This window comes from Ovis aries, chromosome 17 (genome assembly GCF_016772045.2).
Source record: "Ovis aries strain OAR_USU_Benz2616 breed Rambouillet chromosome 17, ARS-UI_Ramb_v3.0, whole genome shotgun sequence".
Classification (NCBI taxonomy): Eukaryota; Metazoa; Chordata; class Mammalia; order Artiodactyla; family Bovidae; genus Ovis; species Ovis aries.
In genome coordinates this window covers 62,426,661-62,443,171 of record NC_056070.1, presented here as the reverse complement: position 1 = coordinate 62,443,171, position 16,511 = coordinate 62,426,661, and the positions used below count along the sequence as shown (strand labels likewise).

The 16,511-nt window shown below is 44.9% G+C and overlaps 1 protein-coding gene and 1 long non-coding RNA gene across 19 annotated transcripts in view; one reads left to right on the top strand and one right to left on the bottom strand.

Annotated features, from left to right (window-relative positions):
* Positions 1–9,835, bottom strand: part of LOC105602913 (uncharacterized) — a 99,036-nt gene extending 89,201 nt beyond the window's left edge. For all 12 annotated transcript variants that reach the window (XR_009597052.1, XR_009597051.1, XR_009597054.1 and 9 more), the window contains exons 1-2: positions 9,633–9,835; positions 9,438–9,526 (exon numbers count right to left, since the gene is read on the bottom strand). This is a non-coding gene — a long non-coding RNA (uncharacterized LOC105602913). The remainder of the gene's footprint in view (positions 1–9,437; positions 9,527–9,632) is intronic.
* Positions 9,836–10,127: 292 nt separating this feature from the next.
* Positions 10,128–16,511, top strand: part of MAPKAPK5 (MAPK activated protein kinase 5) — a 32,774-nt gene continuing 26,390 nt past the window's right edge. For 6 of the 7 annotated variants that reach the window (XM_042234068.2, XM_004017408.6, XM_012097901.5 and 3 more), the window contains exons 1-3: positions 10,128–10,660; positions 15,749–15,822; positions 16,416–16,491. In XM_042234068.2, the coding sequence (XP_042090002.1) occupies positions 10,625–10,660; positions 15,749–15,822; positions 16,416–16,491 (186 nt within the window). In that variant the 5' untranslated portion in view covers positions 10,128–10,624. Of the gene's footprint in view, positions 10,661–15,748; positions 15,823–16,415; positions 16,492–16,511 lie in introns of those variants that run through there. The other variant, XM_027956608.3, reaches the window with a different exon arrangement.

Genomic DNA, 16,511 nt, shown 5'->3' with positions numbered 1-16,511 from the left:
GCTAGTGGTAAAGAACCCATCTGCCAATGCAGGAGACGTAAGAGATGCAGGTTCAATCCCTGGGTTGGGAAGTTCCCCTGGAGGAAGGAAGGCAACTCACTCCAGTATTCTTGGCCTGGAGAATTCCATGGACAGAGAAGCCTGGCAGGCTACAGTCCATAGGGTCACAAAGAGTCAGACACAAGTGAAGTGACTTAGGACAACACATATTTATATATGTATTCAAAAACTTAATTATTCTATAGCTGAAATAGGTACATCTCACTGAGATGACAATTTTAGACCAGCTGACAGTAACAAGATGTTCCAGTTCATGTTGCTTCAAGGTGAAATGAGGTTCACTGCCAATAAAATGATTCTGTATTTTAGCTTTGATGAGGAGCTGCAGCAGCAACTGTCCCATGACAAATGAGTGGCAAAAGGCAAAGTTTTGAGCTCACGCCACCCTCTGCCCACTGTTCTTCCACCTTGGCAGTCTCCTAGGCACGAGGTCAGCTGAAACCTCTGTCCCTGTTCTCACAGCACCTGGGTCCATGCAGGGAGAGAGGGATTAAACACAGGGACTTAACAGGAAGAGGGTGTTCTGACAGCGCCAAGGGGGATGCCTGGCCTAACCTGGGCCTGATGGAAGAAAAAGTCACGCTCTTCACACTTACATACGTCCATCATGAACAATTACTGGAAGGGTACTGAGTGCTAGGGAGTGGTGATGCAAAGACGAGTAAGACCTGTGAGACTCACTGTCTCTAGCAGCTCAGGAAATGGTAAGGAGAGACAGACTCTCAAAAGAGACGATTATAGTGCGATGTAAGTGCCAGATACAATGAGAGGAATACGGTAATAACATCATGGAAGGACAAGAAGGGCCCCTGCTGACTGCAGGCAGGGAAGAAGGCTCCCTAGAATGTACTCTCTCAGGTAAAAGAAGCCCAAAGGTGAGCAGTGAAGGGCTATTAAAGTGATTCCACAGAGTCTTTTAAATAAGTAATTCCTACTATTTCAATGTTCCATGACCCTCATCCGTGAGGTTTAATATGACTTCTAACATTCCAGCCATCACAATAACATCCAAGAAGCAAGATGGTTAAAGGACAAAGAAAGGTGGGACACTTTTCCCTATAAGGCAACTTCCCAGGGGCTGCCCACAAAACTTCTATTTATATGTCTTTGGACATTTAGAGAGACCTGCCTCTTGAGAAATCTGTATGCAGGTCAGGAAGCAACAGTTAGAACTGGCCATGGAACAACAGACTGGTTCCAAATAAGAAAAGGAGTGCGTCAAGGCTGTATATTGTCACCCTGCTTATTTATCTTGTATGCAGAGTACATCGTGAGAAACGCTGGACTGGAAGAAACACAAGCTGGAATCAAGAGTGCCAGGAGAAACATCAATAACCTCAGATATGCAGATGACAGCACCCTTATGGCAGAAAGTGAGGAAGAACTAAAGAGCCTCTTGATGAAAGTGAAAGAGGAGAGTGAAAAAGTTGGCTTAAAGTTCTCAACATTGAGAAAACTAAGATCACGGCATCTTGCCCCATCACTTCATGGCAGATAGATGGGGAAACAGTGGCTGACTTTATTTTTGGGGGTTCCAAAATCACTGCAGATGGTGACTGCAACCATGAAATTAAAAGATGCTTACTCCTTGGCAGGAAAGTTATGACCAACCTAGACAGCATATTAAAAAGCAGAGACAGTACTTTGCCAACAACAGTCCATCTAGTCAAGGCTATAGTTTTTCCAGTGGTCATGTATGGATGTGAGAGTTGGACTATAAAGAAAGCTGAGCGCCGAAGAATTGATGCTTTTGAACTGTGGTGTTGGAGAAGACTCTTGAGAGTCCCTTGGACTGCAAGGAGATCCACCCAGTCCATTCTAAAGATCAGTCTTTGGTGTTCACTGGAAGGACTGATGTTGAAGCTGAAACTCCCAATACTTTGTCTACCTGATGCAAAGAGCTGACTCATTTGAAAAGACCCTGATGCTGGGAAAGATTGAAGGCAGGAGGAGAAAGGGACGACAGAGGAAGAGATGGTTGGATGGCATCACCGACTCAATGGACATGAATTTGGGTAAATTCCGGGAGTTGGTGATGGACAAGGGGGCCTGACGTGCTGCAGTCCATGGGGTCACAAAGAGTCGGCCACCACTGAGCAACTGAACTGAACTGGACAAAGTTAAGATTCATGGCCACATCTAGCTGCAAAGAAGGATAAGGAACTTTGTTTAGCTGGGAGTCAGTGTGCCTATCTAAAACTAAAGTTCTTAATTCTTAAAGTTCTTAAGAATAAAAGGAAAATGGATTTGGGAAGGCAAACAGCAATCCCTATCATGATGCGAAACAGCACCCTCAAAATTTAGGGTGATGACTTTCCTATGCCTAACCTTACCACCAACTTAATCCAAATCTCATGATATAGGTGAGAGTACTTCTGGGAAGATTTTCTATACACAGTGTATTACTCAAGAAAATTTTAGTTGCAAGTATCAGAAAACCAAGTTCAAGTCAGTGTGAAAAAAACATGGTCCCCACATTCCAAAACCCCTTTGGCTCTGGCCATGGCTTGATCCAGAAGTTCGAAAAGTTTCCGTCCCTTGGCTCCACCTCTGCCAGGTTGGCTCCATGTTTAAACCAGACCCATTTTGGTTCTGGTGGGTCTGGATTCTTAGAAGAACCAACTGACTTCAAGAGCTCTCATACCGGGCAAGGCTCAAGTCCTCTGGCTAGGAGGAGGTCCGTGTTTGCTAGCCCCAGCAAAGACTCAGGTCCATGCTAACTGGTCCAGTGGATGTGACATCCTGCCCTTCCCTCGACCAGTGGCCAGAGCGATAAAGATGTGGTGATCACTTCGACCTGAGTTGTAATGGTCCACCCTTGTAGCCCTGGAGGCCCTTCTAGTCCATTTGAGGCTGAGAATGAGGGATGGATCCCCAAAGAAAAGTGGTGCTCTTATCTGAAGGAGAGGACATAAGACATTGGAAATGCCAACCTTTTAATATTCCAGTGCTGCTGAAAACCCTGTTGGGGTGAACTGGAGAAAACAGAGAAATGTGATGTTTCTTGCCCCCATCCCTGTGAATCAGACTCATGGTGAGAATCTGCTTCTTAAACTGGCAAATAACAAAAGAAATGCCAGCTATTAAGAAAACGTCTATAATGTTGATTCTGACACCCTAGACCCATTAATCTCCTTGTGCTTTTAGTGACAGAAACCTGATTAGAACACTAGGTAGCTGTCTGGAAGCAAAAACAAAGTTCTCAGGTTATGAACAACCTAATCTCTCTGGGTTTTTAGATGTGGGTCAGTCACAGGAGTATTGGGTGTAAAGATGGTGTTTCTGCCTTTGGCCTTGCCCAGCAGCCAAGAGGAAATGGCTGAATAAAGGACACAAGGAGCTTCCTGCAGCCCTGAGAAGGGGGCTGATGTGGGGTTTTCTAAGTCTAGGTGCCACCTTGTGTTTGTAAGTACAACTACAGCGCTATCCTCGCCGAGATCTGACAGGATAGACCAAATGATCAGGCTGGTGTCTTTCAAAGAGTGTTACATGAATGAGCTTATTTACAAAACAGAAAAGACTCACAGCAAACTTATGGTTACTAAAGGGTAACAAGGACCTACCATGTAGCACAGAGAATTGCATTCAATATCATGCCATAAACTATAATGGAAGAGAATCTGAAAAGTGTATCTATATAACTGAATCACTTTTCTGTATACCTGAAACTAACACAACATTGTAAATTAACTATTGTTGCTGTTCATTTACTAAGTCGTGTCTCACTCTTTGCAACCTAATGGACTGTAGCCTGCCAGGCTCCTCTGTCCATGGGGTTTTCCAGGCAAGAGTACTGGAGTGGGTTGCCATTTCCTACTCCAGGAGATCTTCCTGGACCAGGAATTGAACCCACATGTCTTGCACTGGCAGGCAGATTCTTTACCACTGAACAATACTTCAGTTTTAAAAATGGTTGAAACAAAACATAAGATGGCATTACGTGCCACATGAGTATATATGGGCAACACCCAGTGGACAAGGGCAATGAGTCAGGAGGCAACGGTCACACACCCAAAATAATGGAAAACAGGGACTCCAACAAAGACTTCTCCACGAATGCTCACAGAAGTACTATTCACAACAGCCCCAAAGTGGAAATATTCTGAATGTCTATTAACAGATGAATGAATAAACAAAATGGGGCCCATTCACATAATGAAATTATTATTTAACCATAAAAAACTCATGAAGCACTGATACATGCTATTACATACATGAACCTCAAAAACACGATGCTATGTGAAAGAAGCTGGACATAAAAGGCCACATACTGTCTGATTCTATGTTTACGAAATGTTCAGAATAGGTAAATCCGAAGAGACAAAGCAGACTGGTCACTGCTAGGAGCTAGGGAGAGAAGGGAAGTTGATGGATAATAGATAAGGGTTTCCCTTGGGGATGATGAAAATGTCTTTCAACTAGATAGAGATGATACTTGCACAACATTGAGTACTAAATGCCCCTGAACTGTTCGCTTTTAAATGGTCAGTTCTATGTTACATGAATTTTAATCTTAATTTAAAAAAATAAACTGCCTTACCTCTGGGCCTCCATTTCCTCACAGTCCCTCCAGTCATGTCCCGCCCTCATTCAGCTACTTCATGAAGAATAAAAGGTAACTGATAGTCATTGTTTTTATTAAACTTTTTCTGAAAATGAAAAATTTTTTTTTCAGTGATATATACTCCTGGTTTCCAATTTTATGGCCCCAAGAAGAAATATTTACTGTACATCTACTAAGTGCCCCATACTACTGGTCTGGCAGCCACACTTAGAGAACCAAAACCCAGACCTCTATCTGCTAAGTTTGTTCAAGGTAATTCAGGCTTTCTATAACCCACTCGTCCAACTCGTTAGAACCTCTGCCCACTGCCTGGTTCCCAACCACTCCCACATTTTAGGGAGCTGTTATGATAGCACCCCTCTTTCAGGCACCAACATCTGTGTTAGTTATCTATGCTGCATGACAAACTGCCCCTAACTTTAGCACTTTAAAAACATTTATTCTCTCACAGTTTCTGTGGGGCAGGAATTTGGACATAGCTTAACTGGGTGCCTCTGGTACAGAGGGATGCGATCAAGTTGTTGGCCACGGATGCAATCATCTCAGGGTTCAACTCATTGAGGATCCATGCTAAGCTCACTTATGTGACCACTTGCCAGGCCTCAAGTTCTCACTGACAGCTGGTGAGACATGGATTCCTCGACATGTGGGGCCCCCTATGGGCAATAGTAGTGGGCTGACTAGCATCCTCTCCCCTATTCCTGGTCACATGGAACCTCAGAATGTGGAAAGAAGGTCTCTGCAGATGCAACTGGTTAGGTTAAGATGAGATCATACTAGGTTAGGGTGACCCCTAAATCCAATGACTGGTGTCCTTGGAAGAGGAAAGAACACAGGGGCACACAGAGAAGGTCATGTGAAGATCAAGGCAGAGAGAGGGATACACTTGTAGGCCAAGGAAGGCCAAAGGACTGCTGGGAGCCACCAGCAGCTGGCAGAGACAGAAAGGACCCTTCCTAGTCTTCAGAGGGAGCAGGGCCCTTCTGACACCTGGATTTCAGACTTTGGGCCTGCAGGACTGTAGAGGATAAATTTCCATTGTTTTAAGTCACCTCAGTTCAGTTCAGTCGCTCAGTCGTGTCCGACTCTTTGCGACCCCATGAACTGCAGCACGCCAGGCCTCCCTGTCCATCACCAACTCCTGGGGTTCACTCAAACTCATGTCCATCGAGTCAGTGATGCCAACCAGCCATCTCATCCTCTGTCATCCCCATTTCCTCCTTCCCCCAATCTCTCCCAGCATCAAAGTCTTTTCCAAGGAGTCAATTCTTCGCATGAGGTGGCCAAAGTACTGGAGTTTCAGCTTTAGCATCATTCCTTCCAAAGAACACCCAGGACTGATCTCCTTGTAGTCACCTAGTTTACGGTAATTTGCTATGGCAGCCCCAGGAAACTAATAAAGCTGCTCACATTTGAGCTGGCTTTCCTCAGAGCGAATGGGCAAGAGAATGGGAAAGCAAGACAGGGGTACCCAGGAGGGAAGCCACAATCTTTTTGTAATCTAATCTCAGACATGACAGCCCATCATTTGAAGTGAGTCCCTAGGTCAGCCCATGAGCACAGTGAGGGGATTACACAAGACCACGAATACCAAGAGGCAGGCATCTCTGAGGGTTATCTTAGGCTGTCTACCATGTTCCTTGATTTCTTCAACAAATATTTATTAAACACCTACTGTGGGCTAGGTGTTGAGGATGGAACTAATAATGCAGATAAGATTCTTTCCCTTTTTGAGAATATTTAATCTAATGGAGGAGAGGACCCTAAAGGAAAAAAAAAGTGGATATATAAATTAAAATTGTGATAAGTACAAGGAAGTGAATTATGAGGTAATATAGATACTTGATTTAGACTGAACCAAGGGTCAGACCTTGGTTGAGATGGTTGGATGGCATCACCGACACAATGGACATGAGTTTGAGCAAGCTCTGGGAGCTGGTGATGGACAGAAAAGCCTGGTGTGCGACCATGGGGTCACAGAGTAGGACACGACTGACTGACTGAACTGAACTGAAGGGTCAGGCCTGGGGCTTCCCAGGTGGCTCAGTGGTCAAGAATCTGCCAGCCAGTGTAGGAGATGCGGGTTCAGTCCCTGGGTTGGGAAGATCCCCTGGAGAAGGGAAAGAAAACCCATTCCAGTAGTCTTGCCTGAGAAATCCCATGGACAGAGGAGCCTGGTGGGCTACAGTCCAAGTAGTCACAAAGAATCGGGCACAACTCAGTGACTAAGCACACAAACACACGAGGGTGAGGCCCAGTCTTTCTGATGAATTAATATTTAGAATGTGGTTGAAGAGCGTGTAGGAATTGGCCTCTGTGTGCTCAGTAAGGAGAGTAAGCTTCTAGATAGAGGGACAGTGTGTGCAGATGACAGATGTTGAGTTTAGCTGTGAGACTCAGAGTGCATAAGGCTTGGGCCTCCTCTCTGCATCTCTACTGTGTAGCATGGAAATTCTAACTGAAAGAACCAAAGAAACCAAGGCACCTTCTATTTCCTAACTGTCATAGATAATGTTAATCCAAGTCATTTCAAAATTTTCTCCCACAGTTCACTGCAGAATCACTTTCTTATTTGTGTTAGAGAGAACAGGCAAAGCTGCTGTAACAAAAAGCTGTAAATACATGAAAGCTCAACATAAGAGATTTTTTTTCTTCTTCTTCTTCTTTTATATAACAATCCTGAGAGGATGCTGAGGTCAACAGGGCAGAGTTCTCTTCCACCCAGATATCCTCCATCTTAAAAGTCTTGCCTTCTCCAGAACCTGGTCATCATCTTCCAGCTGGCAGAGTAAGTGAGAGCATCTGTTGACAGATTTTCCAGGCCAGGCCTGGATACGTGCACGTCTTCTTCTGCTCACTTTCCTTTGGGGGAGAGCATAGACACATGGCCATACCGACTTTATGGGGTGTGGGGAATGTCCTGTAGGCGTATGGCCAACAAAGAGGACAACTATGTCTGCACCGCAAAATATATCCCATTATGTGTCTACTTCTCTGGTACATTCCTCAAGAACCTCAAATTAACCAGATAAAAAAGAACTCTGGATTTCTCACTCTCATCAAGTCTTTCATTCACCAAATGGCACCACCATCTATGCAAGTTGCATAAGGTGGTCTCCTAAAAGTTATTCTTTTTTTAAAGTATTTATTTTTATTGCTTTTATTTGGCTGCCCTGGGTCTTAGTTGCCACATGTGGGATCTAGTTCTCTGGCCAGGGACTGAACTCGGACCCACGGTATTGGGAGTTCAGAGTCTTAGCTACTGGACCACTAGGGAAGTCCTGAAAATTATTCTTGACTTGTTTCTTATTCTCATCTTCCTCATGGAGTTCTTCAGGAAGTCCTTTCAACTCCACCTCCAAAACATCATAAACCAATCTACTTTATGGCCACTGTCTTAGTTCAAGCATCATAATAATCTGGGCTATTCCAACAGCCTCTTAATAACTATCCACGTCTCCACTCACTTGTCCATATTTAATTCTCCATACAGCAGAGTCTTATCTTTAAAAACATAAATTTGATCAGACCCCTCTTTAGTTTAAAACCTTCTAGTGGCTTAGAATAAAATCCAAAGTTCTCACCATGACCCCTAAAGGTGTATATCAGCGGTCCCCAACCTTTTTGGCACCAGGAACCACTTTCTAGGAAAGAATTTTTTCTACGGACCAGGGTAGGGGAGAGGGGATGGTTTCGGGATGGTTCAAGCACATTACATTTCCTGTGCACTTTGTTTCTAATATTATATCAGCTCCATCTCAGATCAGGCATCAGATTCCAGAGGTTGGGGACCGCTGGTGTAGATGATACAACCCTCTTCACCTTTCCAACCTCATCCTTTACCATTCTCTCCTACTCTCCCTGCTCCAGCTACAATGATTGTGCTGCTGCTTGACCACATTTACCTAGCTTCTACTTTAAGACTTTTACAACTGCTGTTCCATCTGCCCAGAAAGCGACCTGGATCTCCAGTAGACAGTTCCTTCTCATTTATCAGAGGTCTCAGCATCAGGGTTGCCACCTGGGAGACCTCTTCTGATCCTCTATTTGAAAAGTTCCCACACCCAGTTAAATTCTCTTACTCAGCATTCTGTTTACTTTCTTAGTATCCACAAACTATGCTTTTCTTTCTTTACTTTCTGCTTCTCGCTCTCTCTCAAAAAAAAAAAAAAGATCCATGTGCTGGTACTGTGTCTTTTTTTCTACTTTTTCCCCAGGGTCGAGTAGGCCTGGCACACAAGTGGTGCTCAGTAAATAAGTGAACAAATGAAGAACCATCAAGAGGTGATTAACCAAATGCTCCTGCAAGGTTCTGATAGGCTGTTGGTATAGCCTGGCCTCTCCACCCTTCTTCCCCACCCCTAGCCGCCCGTCCCCTTGCCCAGGAGAGGTTTGGCAGAAGAGCAGCCGCATCTGGTGAGGCCCTCCTCTCTCCCACGGAGCTATGGGAGCCTGAACTTGCTGGCTACTCCACTTTCCGAAAGGGAAAGATACCCAGCCTAAATGCCGACACAACGAGGAAGAGCGGAGCGGAACGAGCCTTGGGGTCAGAGATCTGGGGGGCCCCTGCGGCACAGTTGGTTCCAGAGCCCCCAGGCCGACCCCCTGAGCTGTAGGCTGCTCCCCGCTGCCGGGGCCTAGGGGCTGCAGGGAGGGAGGGCCTGCACCCAGTTCAGCATTTGGTCCGCAGATGGGATGCTGACAGGCAAAGGCTTTAGCGTCCGGCTTTCGTTGATTACTTGTTTTCTCGAGCCAAGCATTAAAAAAAAAAAAAAAAAAAGTCATCTGTGTTGGTAGAGTAAGGAGCACAAACCTGCGTTCCAGTTCCGACTTGACCACTTCTCAGCTGTCCGCAGCTGTGCGCAAATGAGTTTTGCTCTCCGACTGCCTCAGTTAACTCACCTGTTAACAGGGAACAAGAACACACTTAGCTCAAAGGGCCAAATGCCTATTTATAAAGAGGAGAGAAACTAATGGAAGAAAAGAGCCGCACGTAAAGTAAACGCACCGTATATATACAACTATTGTTGCTATTATTATATATAGAACTCTTGTTACCGCCGGACCCGCCCGGAGCCTCAGTTTCCGCGCCTCTATCACTAGTTGTTTATCTCCGGATCTTTCCGTAGGGTAGAGCCCGCGCCAGAAGCCCTGCCCGCGGCGCAGAGACAAACTAGTTTGTAGTGCCACCCGCAGGCACTAGAGTCAGCTGGTGAGGGCCCGTAGCCCCGCCCCGCCGGCCGCGACCCCTTTACGTCATCAGCTCGGCGCCAGCGCTGCGGAGGGCCCCGGGGCCTGTCCTGGGTGTGGCGCCACCTTGGGGAGGCCTTGGCGGATGCCTGCAAGTCGACTGCTTGGTTCGGGGGCGGCTCGGAAACCCCAGCGGACCGCGCCGACGGGCGTGTGGAGCCGTGGGGACACGAAGTCGGGCGACAGGAGGGGCGGCCCGGAGCTCAGGCGGGGCACAGCGCCGGCAGGCGGGCGGCCGGCCGGGCTGCCCGGCGCTGGTGTCCCGGCGATGTGTGGTGCTGAAGCGGCAGCGGGAGCAGCAGCAGCGGCAGCGGGCTCGGCCTCGGCTTCGCGGCGGTGCCGGCGGCGGAGGCGGAGGCGCAGGCTCCTCATCAGGACCTGGCGAACCCGGGCCTAAGCGGCGGCCCCGCGAGGCCCCGACACAGCGCCCCTGATCGGGGCCTTCCCCGCCTCGCCCTGCCCCGGGAGCCTGCCTCCCCGGCCGGGGATGAGGCCGGGAGGCGGCCGCGCGGGGCCCAGCACAAAGACTTGTTCCCGGGGGCCGCTGCTGCTGCCGCCGCCAGCCTAGAGCCGCCTGCCGAAGCCGAGCCGGCGCCGGGGCCCTCGTCCCCTCAGGTCCCTGGGGGCGGCTGCTGCCCGTCTCCCCGAGACCCAGGGCCCCGAGCGCTGAGCCCCTTGTTCCCCCGGCTGCGGTGGGATCGGGCAGCTGCGCAGCCTCCGCTGCTCCCGGCCTTGCGGGCCCCGCGGAGCATGTCGGAGGAGAGCGATATGGAGAAAGCCATCAAGGTAAGTTGGGGGAGATGCCTCCCCGCTTTGTCTCTTTGGCATTCCTCTCGGCTTCAGCCTCAGAAAGCGGAGAGAACTTAGAGATTCCAGCAACTCTGGCTTTCAGTTCCGTGGGTTCCAACTTCTGGGTTCCGTGGACTGCGTTTTACAGCGCTGAGGGCAAAGGGTTTGTGGAATGGGCAGGGGAGGGACGTCCGGCTCCCTCCGACTTAACCTGCTTAAAGCGGGGATGTGATTTGTACTTCCCTAGGATGGAGGGTGGGTGGCGTGGCTATACTTGGTGCGAGTAGCACGTAGGGCGCCCTGCTACTCTCTATTCGATCACTCTCCGAGTACCATCAGAATTTGTTTTCAGGTGATCTGCTGCAACGAGTTGGATCTTACCCCTCGCTCCAGATTTGTTTGAAATCTGCAGTTTCAGCAGGTGCTTCACCTTACAAAACCTGCCCTTTGGCAAATAGGTTGTTTTCACTTTTCCGTGTGGTTCCTCCCCTTTTCCTGTTTCCTTTTCCTTCTTCTCCTGGGGGGCGTTGAGTTTATTTAGGAGGAGCTAATGGTTTCCTGTAACGTACTGCTCTGTTAACCAAAAAAAAAAAAAAAAAAAAGCAAATATGTGTGTTCCAAAGTGGCCCAAATAAAATGACACATTTTGAAAAAAAAAAACCCGCTTTTTACTTTTTTTTTTAAACAGGCGAACATTGAGGCAGTAAGTCACTAGGAGTCAGAAAGTTACCATTCAGCTGTATTGAGGAAATTAAGTTTCTTATGTAAACTGAACACTGAAGCTTAAAGTTTGATATGTATTACTTATTTTACAGTACTAAGTCAAATCTGTGCATTTAGGAATTTCATTTTCCCTTGAGGGATAGGCAACTCAGGGTTATTTTCCCCATCAAGACACAATCACTACTACCAATAACTAATTAAGAACTTCCACTTTAACAATTTTGGGGGTTAAAAATTTATAGAAGTCATCGGTCATTTCAAAGAAAATTCACCTTTTAAAAGGAGGCATCAAGACAACATACACATTAAGAAAGATCAGATTTTAAATGATAGAATTAAAAGATCCAAAAGACTGCTTTGATGGATATATATATTTTTTCTTTCGGTTTGGATTTCATTGGTACAGCATCATGAATTGCCTAAAGTTATACGATTGGGTTGTGAATCAAAAGGCATTTGGCAGGGTTTTAAATTCAGCTAGTATTATTTGCTTTGTGCAAGGTGCTGTCTTGGGCACTAGATGTCCCTCTTTTGTAGATCTTCTGTCTAGATAGTGGAGTTAGTTAATAAACATTGTCAGATGATTATGCTTAAAAGACACAGTTCGATCCGTGGGTTGGGAAGATCTGGAGGAGGAAATGGCAAGCCGCTGCAGTATTCTTGCCTGGGAAATCCCATTGACGGAGGAGCCTAATGGACTACAGTTCATGGGGTTGTGAAAGAGTTGGACACAACTTAGTGACCGAGCACACATTAAGAAAGGTGGAGAGTGCTATTTTAGGAAGGGTGGGCAGGGAAGGCCTTCCTGAGGAGGTGACATTTGTATCAAGCTTTGAAGGGAATGAGGGGGCAAACCTCCACTGTATTGGGGAAAAATATTACAGGCAGTGGGAACAGAAGATGCAAAGGCCCTGAGGCAGGTGCAGGTCTCCTGTGACCCAGGAACAACAGGGTGACTGGAAGGCAGTGGGTCAGTATAGACTATGTTGGAGCCAGGTAGCTGGAAGCCAGAGTACATAGGGCCTCTAGGAGGTCACTGCAAGAACTTTGGCTTGACCCTGAGTAGAAGGGGAAATCTGAGAGAGCTTTGAGCAGGAGAGGTACATAGTTCTAGTGGGCAAATATATAAACGGGGAAGCAGTGTTGCTTACTGGTTATAGTGGTTTCTCCAGGTTGACTCATGAGTTGAAATCTCAGCCTGGCCATTCATTTAGCTGTGTTCTTGAATAAGTCACGTCACTTCTCTGTCACTTAGTTTTTTCATCCATAGGAAGAGGATAAAACTCCCCAGCTCAGGGTTTGTTTGTTTGTTTGTTTTTTTTTGAGCATTTAATTAAAATGTGCTTATAATACCTAACATTTAGTAAGAACCCAATGGATATTAGCTCATAGCAACTTAAGAATGGTTCAGAAAGAACTGTATGTAGTTTTCCTCAGTTGGTCACTGTTGTCTAACCTGATTTTCTTACTTTTTTTTTTTTTTAGCTTTTCTTGTACTTATTAGATCACTGGTGAATCTTCCAATTGTATGTATTCAACCAATACAGATTAGTGAAGTTGAAAATACCTAACAACCAGTTCTGAATAGGATACACTCCTTGGAAGCAAGCCAGCATCACATCAATTAAAACTTTTGGTCTGTGGTGGTGTCTTATATTCTTTGTTCTGTTTTTTTGAGGCTGTCCTTCATTTGGTGAGAACTGAGACCTCTAGAGTTCAGCTGGAAAAGCTATTTTCCTGGGTTTTCACTGCAACATTTAAACTTCTGCTGCCTCGTGACCTGAGAATGGGCTGATTGGACTTTCAGATCTTATCCTATTACTCTTAAATATATCAGGATAAGGCCAGCTGGCTACAACCATTGGCTCTGTCTTCTGAGTTCTGTCTCTCCTGCCATAGCCCATGACTTCACTACTCCCAGGTCACTTAGCTAAACCTGGATAATGAGCGTTTGGGGATTATGGGATTAGAGATTGCCTTACATATTTGTTTTCTGTTGTATATGGCAGGTTTTAATATTTGATGAACTTAATAAAAATTCATTTCTGTAGTTTTAGGAAACATAAAAAATTTCCGTTATAATTCACGTATGATAAAGTCACCCAAGATAAGCATCTAATTTAGTCACTTTTAGTAACCTTAGAGTTGTGCGTCTGTCCTCACTGCCCAGCTTTAGGATTTTTCCATACACTCCCCACTTCCCTTGAGAGCTCATTCTGCCTCACTGTGGTCAGCCTGTACACTGACTCCCCACCCCAGACAACTTTACTGATCTGCTTTCTGTCACTATTATTTTGCCTTCTCTGGAAATTCCAAATAATTGAAATTATATACCTGTAGTCTTATGTATTTGACTTCTTTATACTTTTCATTCATGTTAGTGTATGCATTAGTAGGTCACTCCTTTTTATTCTTGAGGAATCTCTTTATGGGCACTTGGATTGTTTCCAGTTTTTAGCTATTATAAATAAAATGATCAATAAAACTTGTCCATACAAGTGTTTGTGTGAACATAATGTTTCATTTCTTCTGGGGAAATAACTAGGTGCAGAATTACTGGATAGTATAGTAACTCTTTAAGAAGCTGTAGAACTTTTCCAAAGTGGAATTGTTCTAGGCTCATTTGTTCAAAATATTTTCTTTCCCTTGTTGAACCACATTTGTTGATAATCAGTTGATCATAAGTGTATGAGTTTACTTTTTGGATTCTCTTGTGTTCATTCTTTTGATTTTATTTTTTTTTTTAATTCCCTTTTCTGTTTCATTGATCCACATGACTATCTGGGCCAGTGCCACACTGATGTGATTACTGAAGCTTTAGAGTAAGTTTTCAAATTGAGTAGCATGAGAACCATCTTGGTTTTACTATTTCAAAATTAAGTTGGCTATTTAAGTTCTTTGTATTTCCAAATAAATTTTAGAATCAGCTTGTCAGTTTCTACCAAAAAAAAAAAAAAGTGTGTTGGGATTTTAACAGGGATTCTGTGAATCCCACATGCAGCAGTGAAGATGGAAGATTGTGTGCGCTGCAGCTAAGATCCGCTGCAACTAAATAAGTATTAAAGAAAAAAACTGGCAGCAGAAAGGTGTGGAGATGAAGACTATTCTCAGCTTGTTTTACACATTTATATATTCACTGGATAGAAGCTCTGTTTTCATCTCTGAACTTAGCCTGGTGTCTGGCACTTCCTAATTGCTCAGTGAGTTTGTGTTACATGGACAGATGTCCTGTTGCTATCCCTGGGAGTCAGAATTCTGTTGCTAACTGTAGTCTATCAGATTTTCATTGCAACAAAACAGTTTGAAAGTCTCATGAGTTTTGGCCTAATTTCTCAAGGTTAGTTTCCAGTACTGCCCATGGAACCCTGAAAAATGAATTTTACTGTACCAGTTTAAATGTATGACTTCCTTGCCTAAAAACATAGCAACAGAAGCTCAGTATAGTGTGCGGGCATGCTCGCTCAACTGCTTCAGTTGTGTCTGATTCTGCGACCCTGTAGACTATGGCCCGCCATGCTCCTCTGTCCATGGGATTCTCTAGGCAAGAATACTGGAGTGGGTTGCGATGACTTCCTCCAGGGAGTCTTCCCAACCCAGGGGTTGAAGTCGTGTCTGCCTGCGTCTCCTGCATTGCAGGCAGATTCTTTACCCACTGAGCCACCTGGGAAATCCCAGTGTATAGTGACTACACAGTAATTCCATAAAAACTTTAAGCTGTAGAGGCTCTATATGGAACTATGGAAAGCTACTGGAATCTATTTTTAAAAAACTATAAAGAATATAGTTACACAATGAATGTATGTCTTTGTGTTCAAAATAACACTTGAAAACGAGATAAATATGATATTTACTGTTATTTTATTTGAACTTAATAAGTTTCAGTTTATTCAGTTATTCCAATTTGATCAATTTGTTAAGGATATAGGCCTCTGTGGCATAGCAGCATTTATAAGACCAGTCTTTCTAGAATCTCAGAAAATCCACTTGACCATTTGAGGAAATAAGTCCTTAGTAGTTTTGAAAGGGTATCTTCCACACACTCAAGAAGAAAAAATGACAACGAAAACACCCCAAAACCAGCAACGAGGATTGACTCACATGGATCTTGAAGAAGAGCTGAAGAATTTCTTTTCATCCCCAAGTTTTTTGCCTTCTCTTGTTGGAAAACAAGGCCTAGCCTAGTCACTTAGGTGAAATGTCTAATAACATAGCTCTTCAACAAAGCTTTACTTATCAGCTTCTTTCAGAAGGTATCAATAAGATATTGAGCTGTTAAGGTCTTCCGCTGTTCCACCTCTGCTTAACTGTTCAACTTTTTAATTGGAGAATCATTCTCTGCCTCCTCCCTTTTTATTTTAACAGGAAAGCTCCATTTTAGAAGAATACAATATCAATTGGACTCAGAAGCTGGGAGCTGGAATTAGTGGTCCAGTTAGGTAAGAGACCCATGTGCTACTGCTAAGTCACTTCAGTCGTGTCCAACTCTGTGAGACCCCATAGATGGCAGCCCACCAGGCTCCGCCATCCCTGGGATTCTCCAGGCAAGAACACTGGAGTGGGCTGCAGACCATGACAAAACTGTTCTAAAAAGGGCCGTTCATAAATACACATAAAGTTAGAAGCATTACGTGTTCCAGATTTGTGAAATAGCCTTAATTTAACAAGTGGAGGTATTTATGATAGGCTTTTTCTCATCCACGGAGAAATATATTTATGGTGACATGGTCTGTGACAGGATCATTTAAGATGTTGATACCAGGGAGCCACTGTGTGAGTCACTTGTCACCAGCAGAGGCCATTTCTTCTTTCTTGACCACCCTCAAGTTGATTTCCTGTGTCTGAGGCCTGTGGAGGTTGGGTGAGATGCCTCTTTCTGCCTTTCCATCTGCTAGCCCTAGGGGCAAGTTTGTTCTGATGTGCCTGGATATATTTTTGATTAGAAGTACAGTTCTCAAAGAACAGCTTGTTAGGTTAGTTTTTTACAGTAACATAGATGATTTCTGATTGAATTTTTTTCTTTCAAATCTAGAGTCTGTGTGAAGAAATCAACCCAAGAACGGTTTGCACTGAAAATTCTTTTTGATCGTCCAAAAGCTAGAAATGAGGTATGAGCCTTTATTCCCTT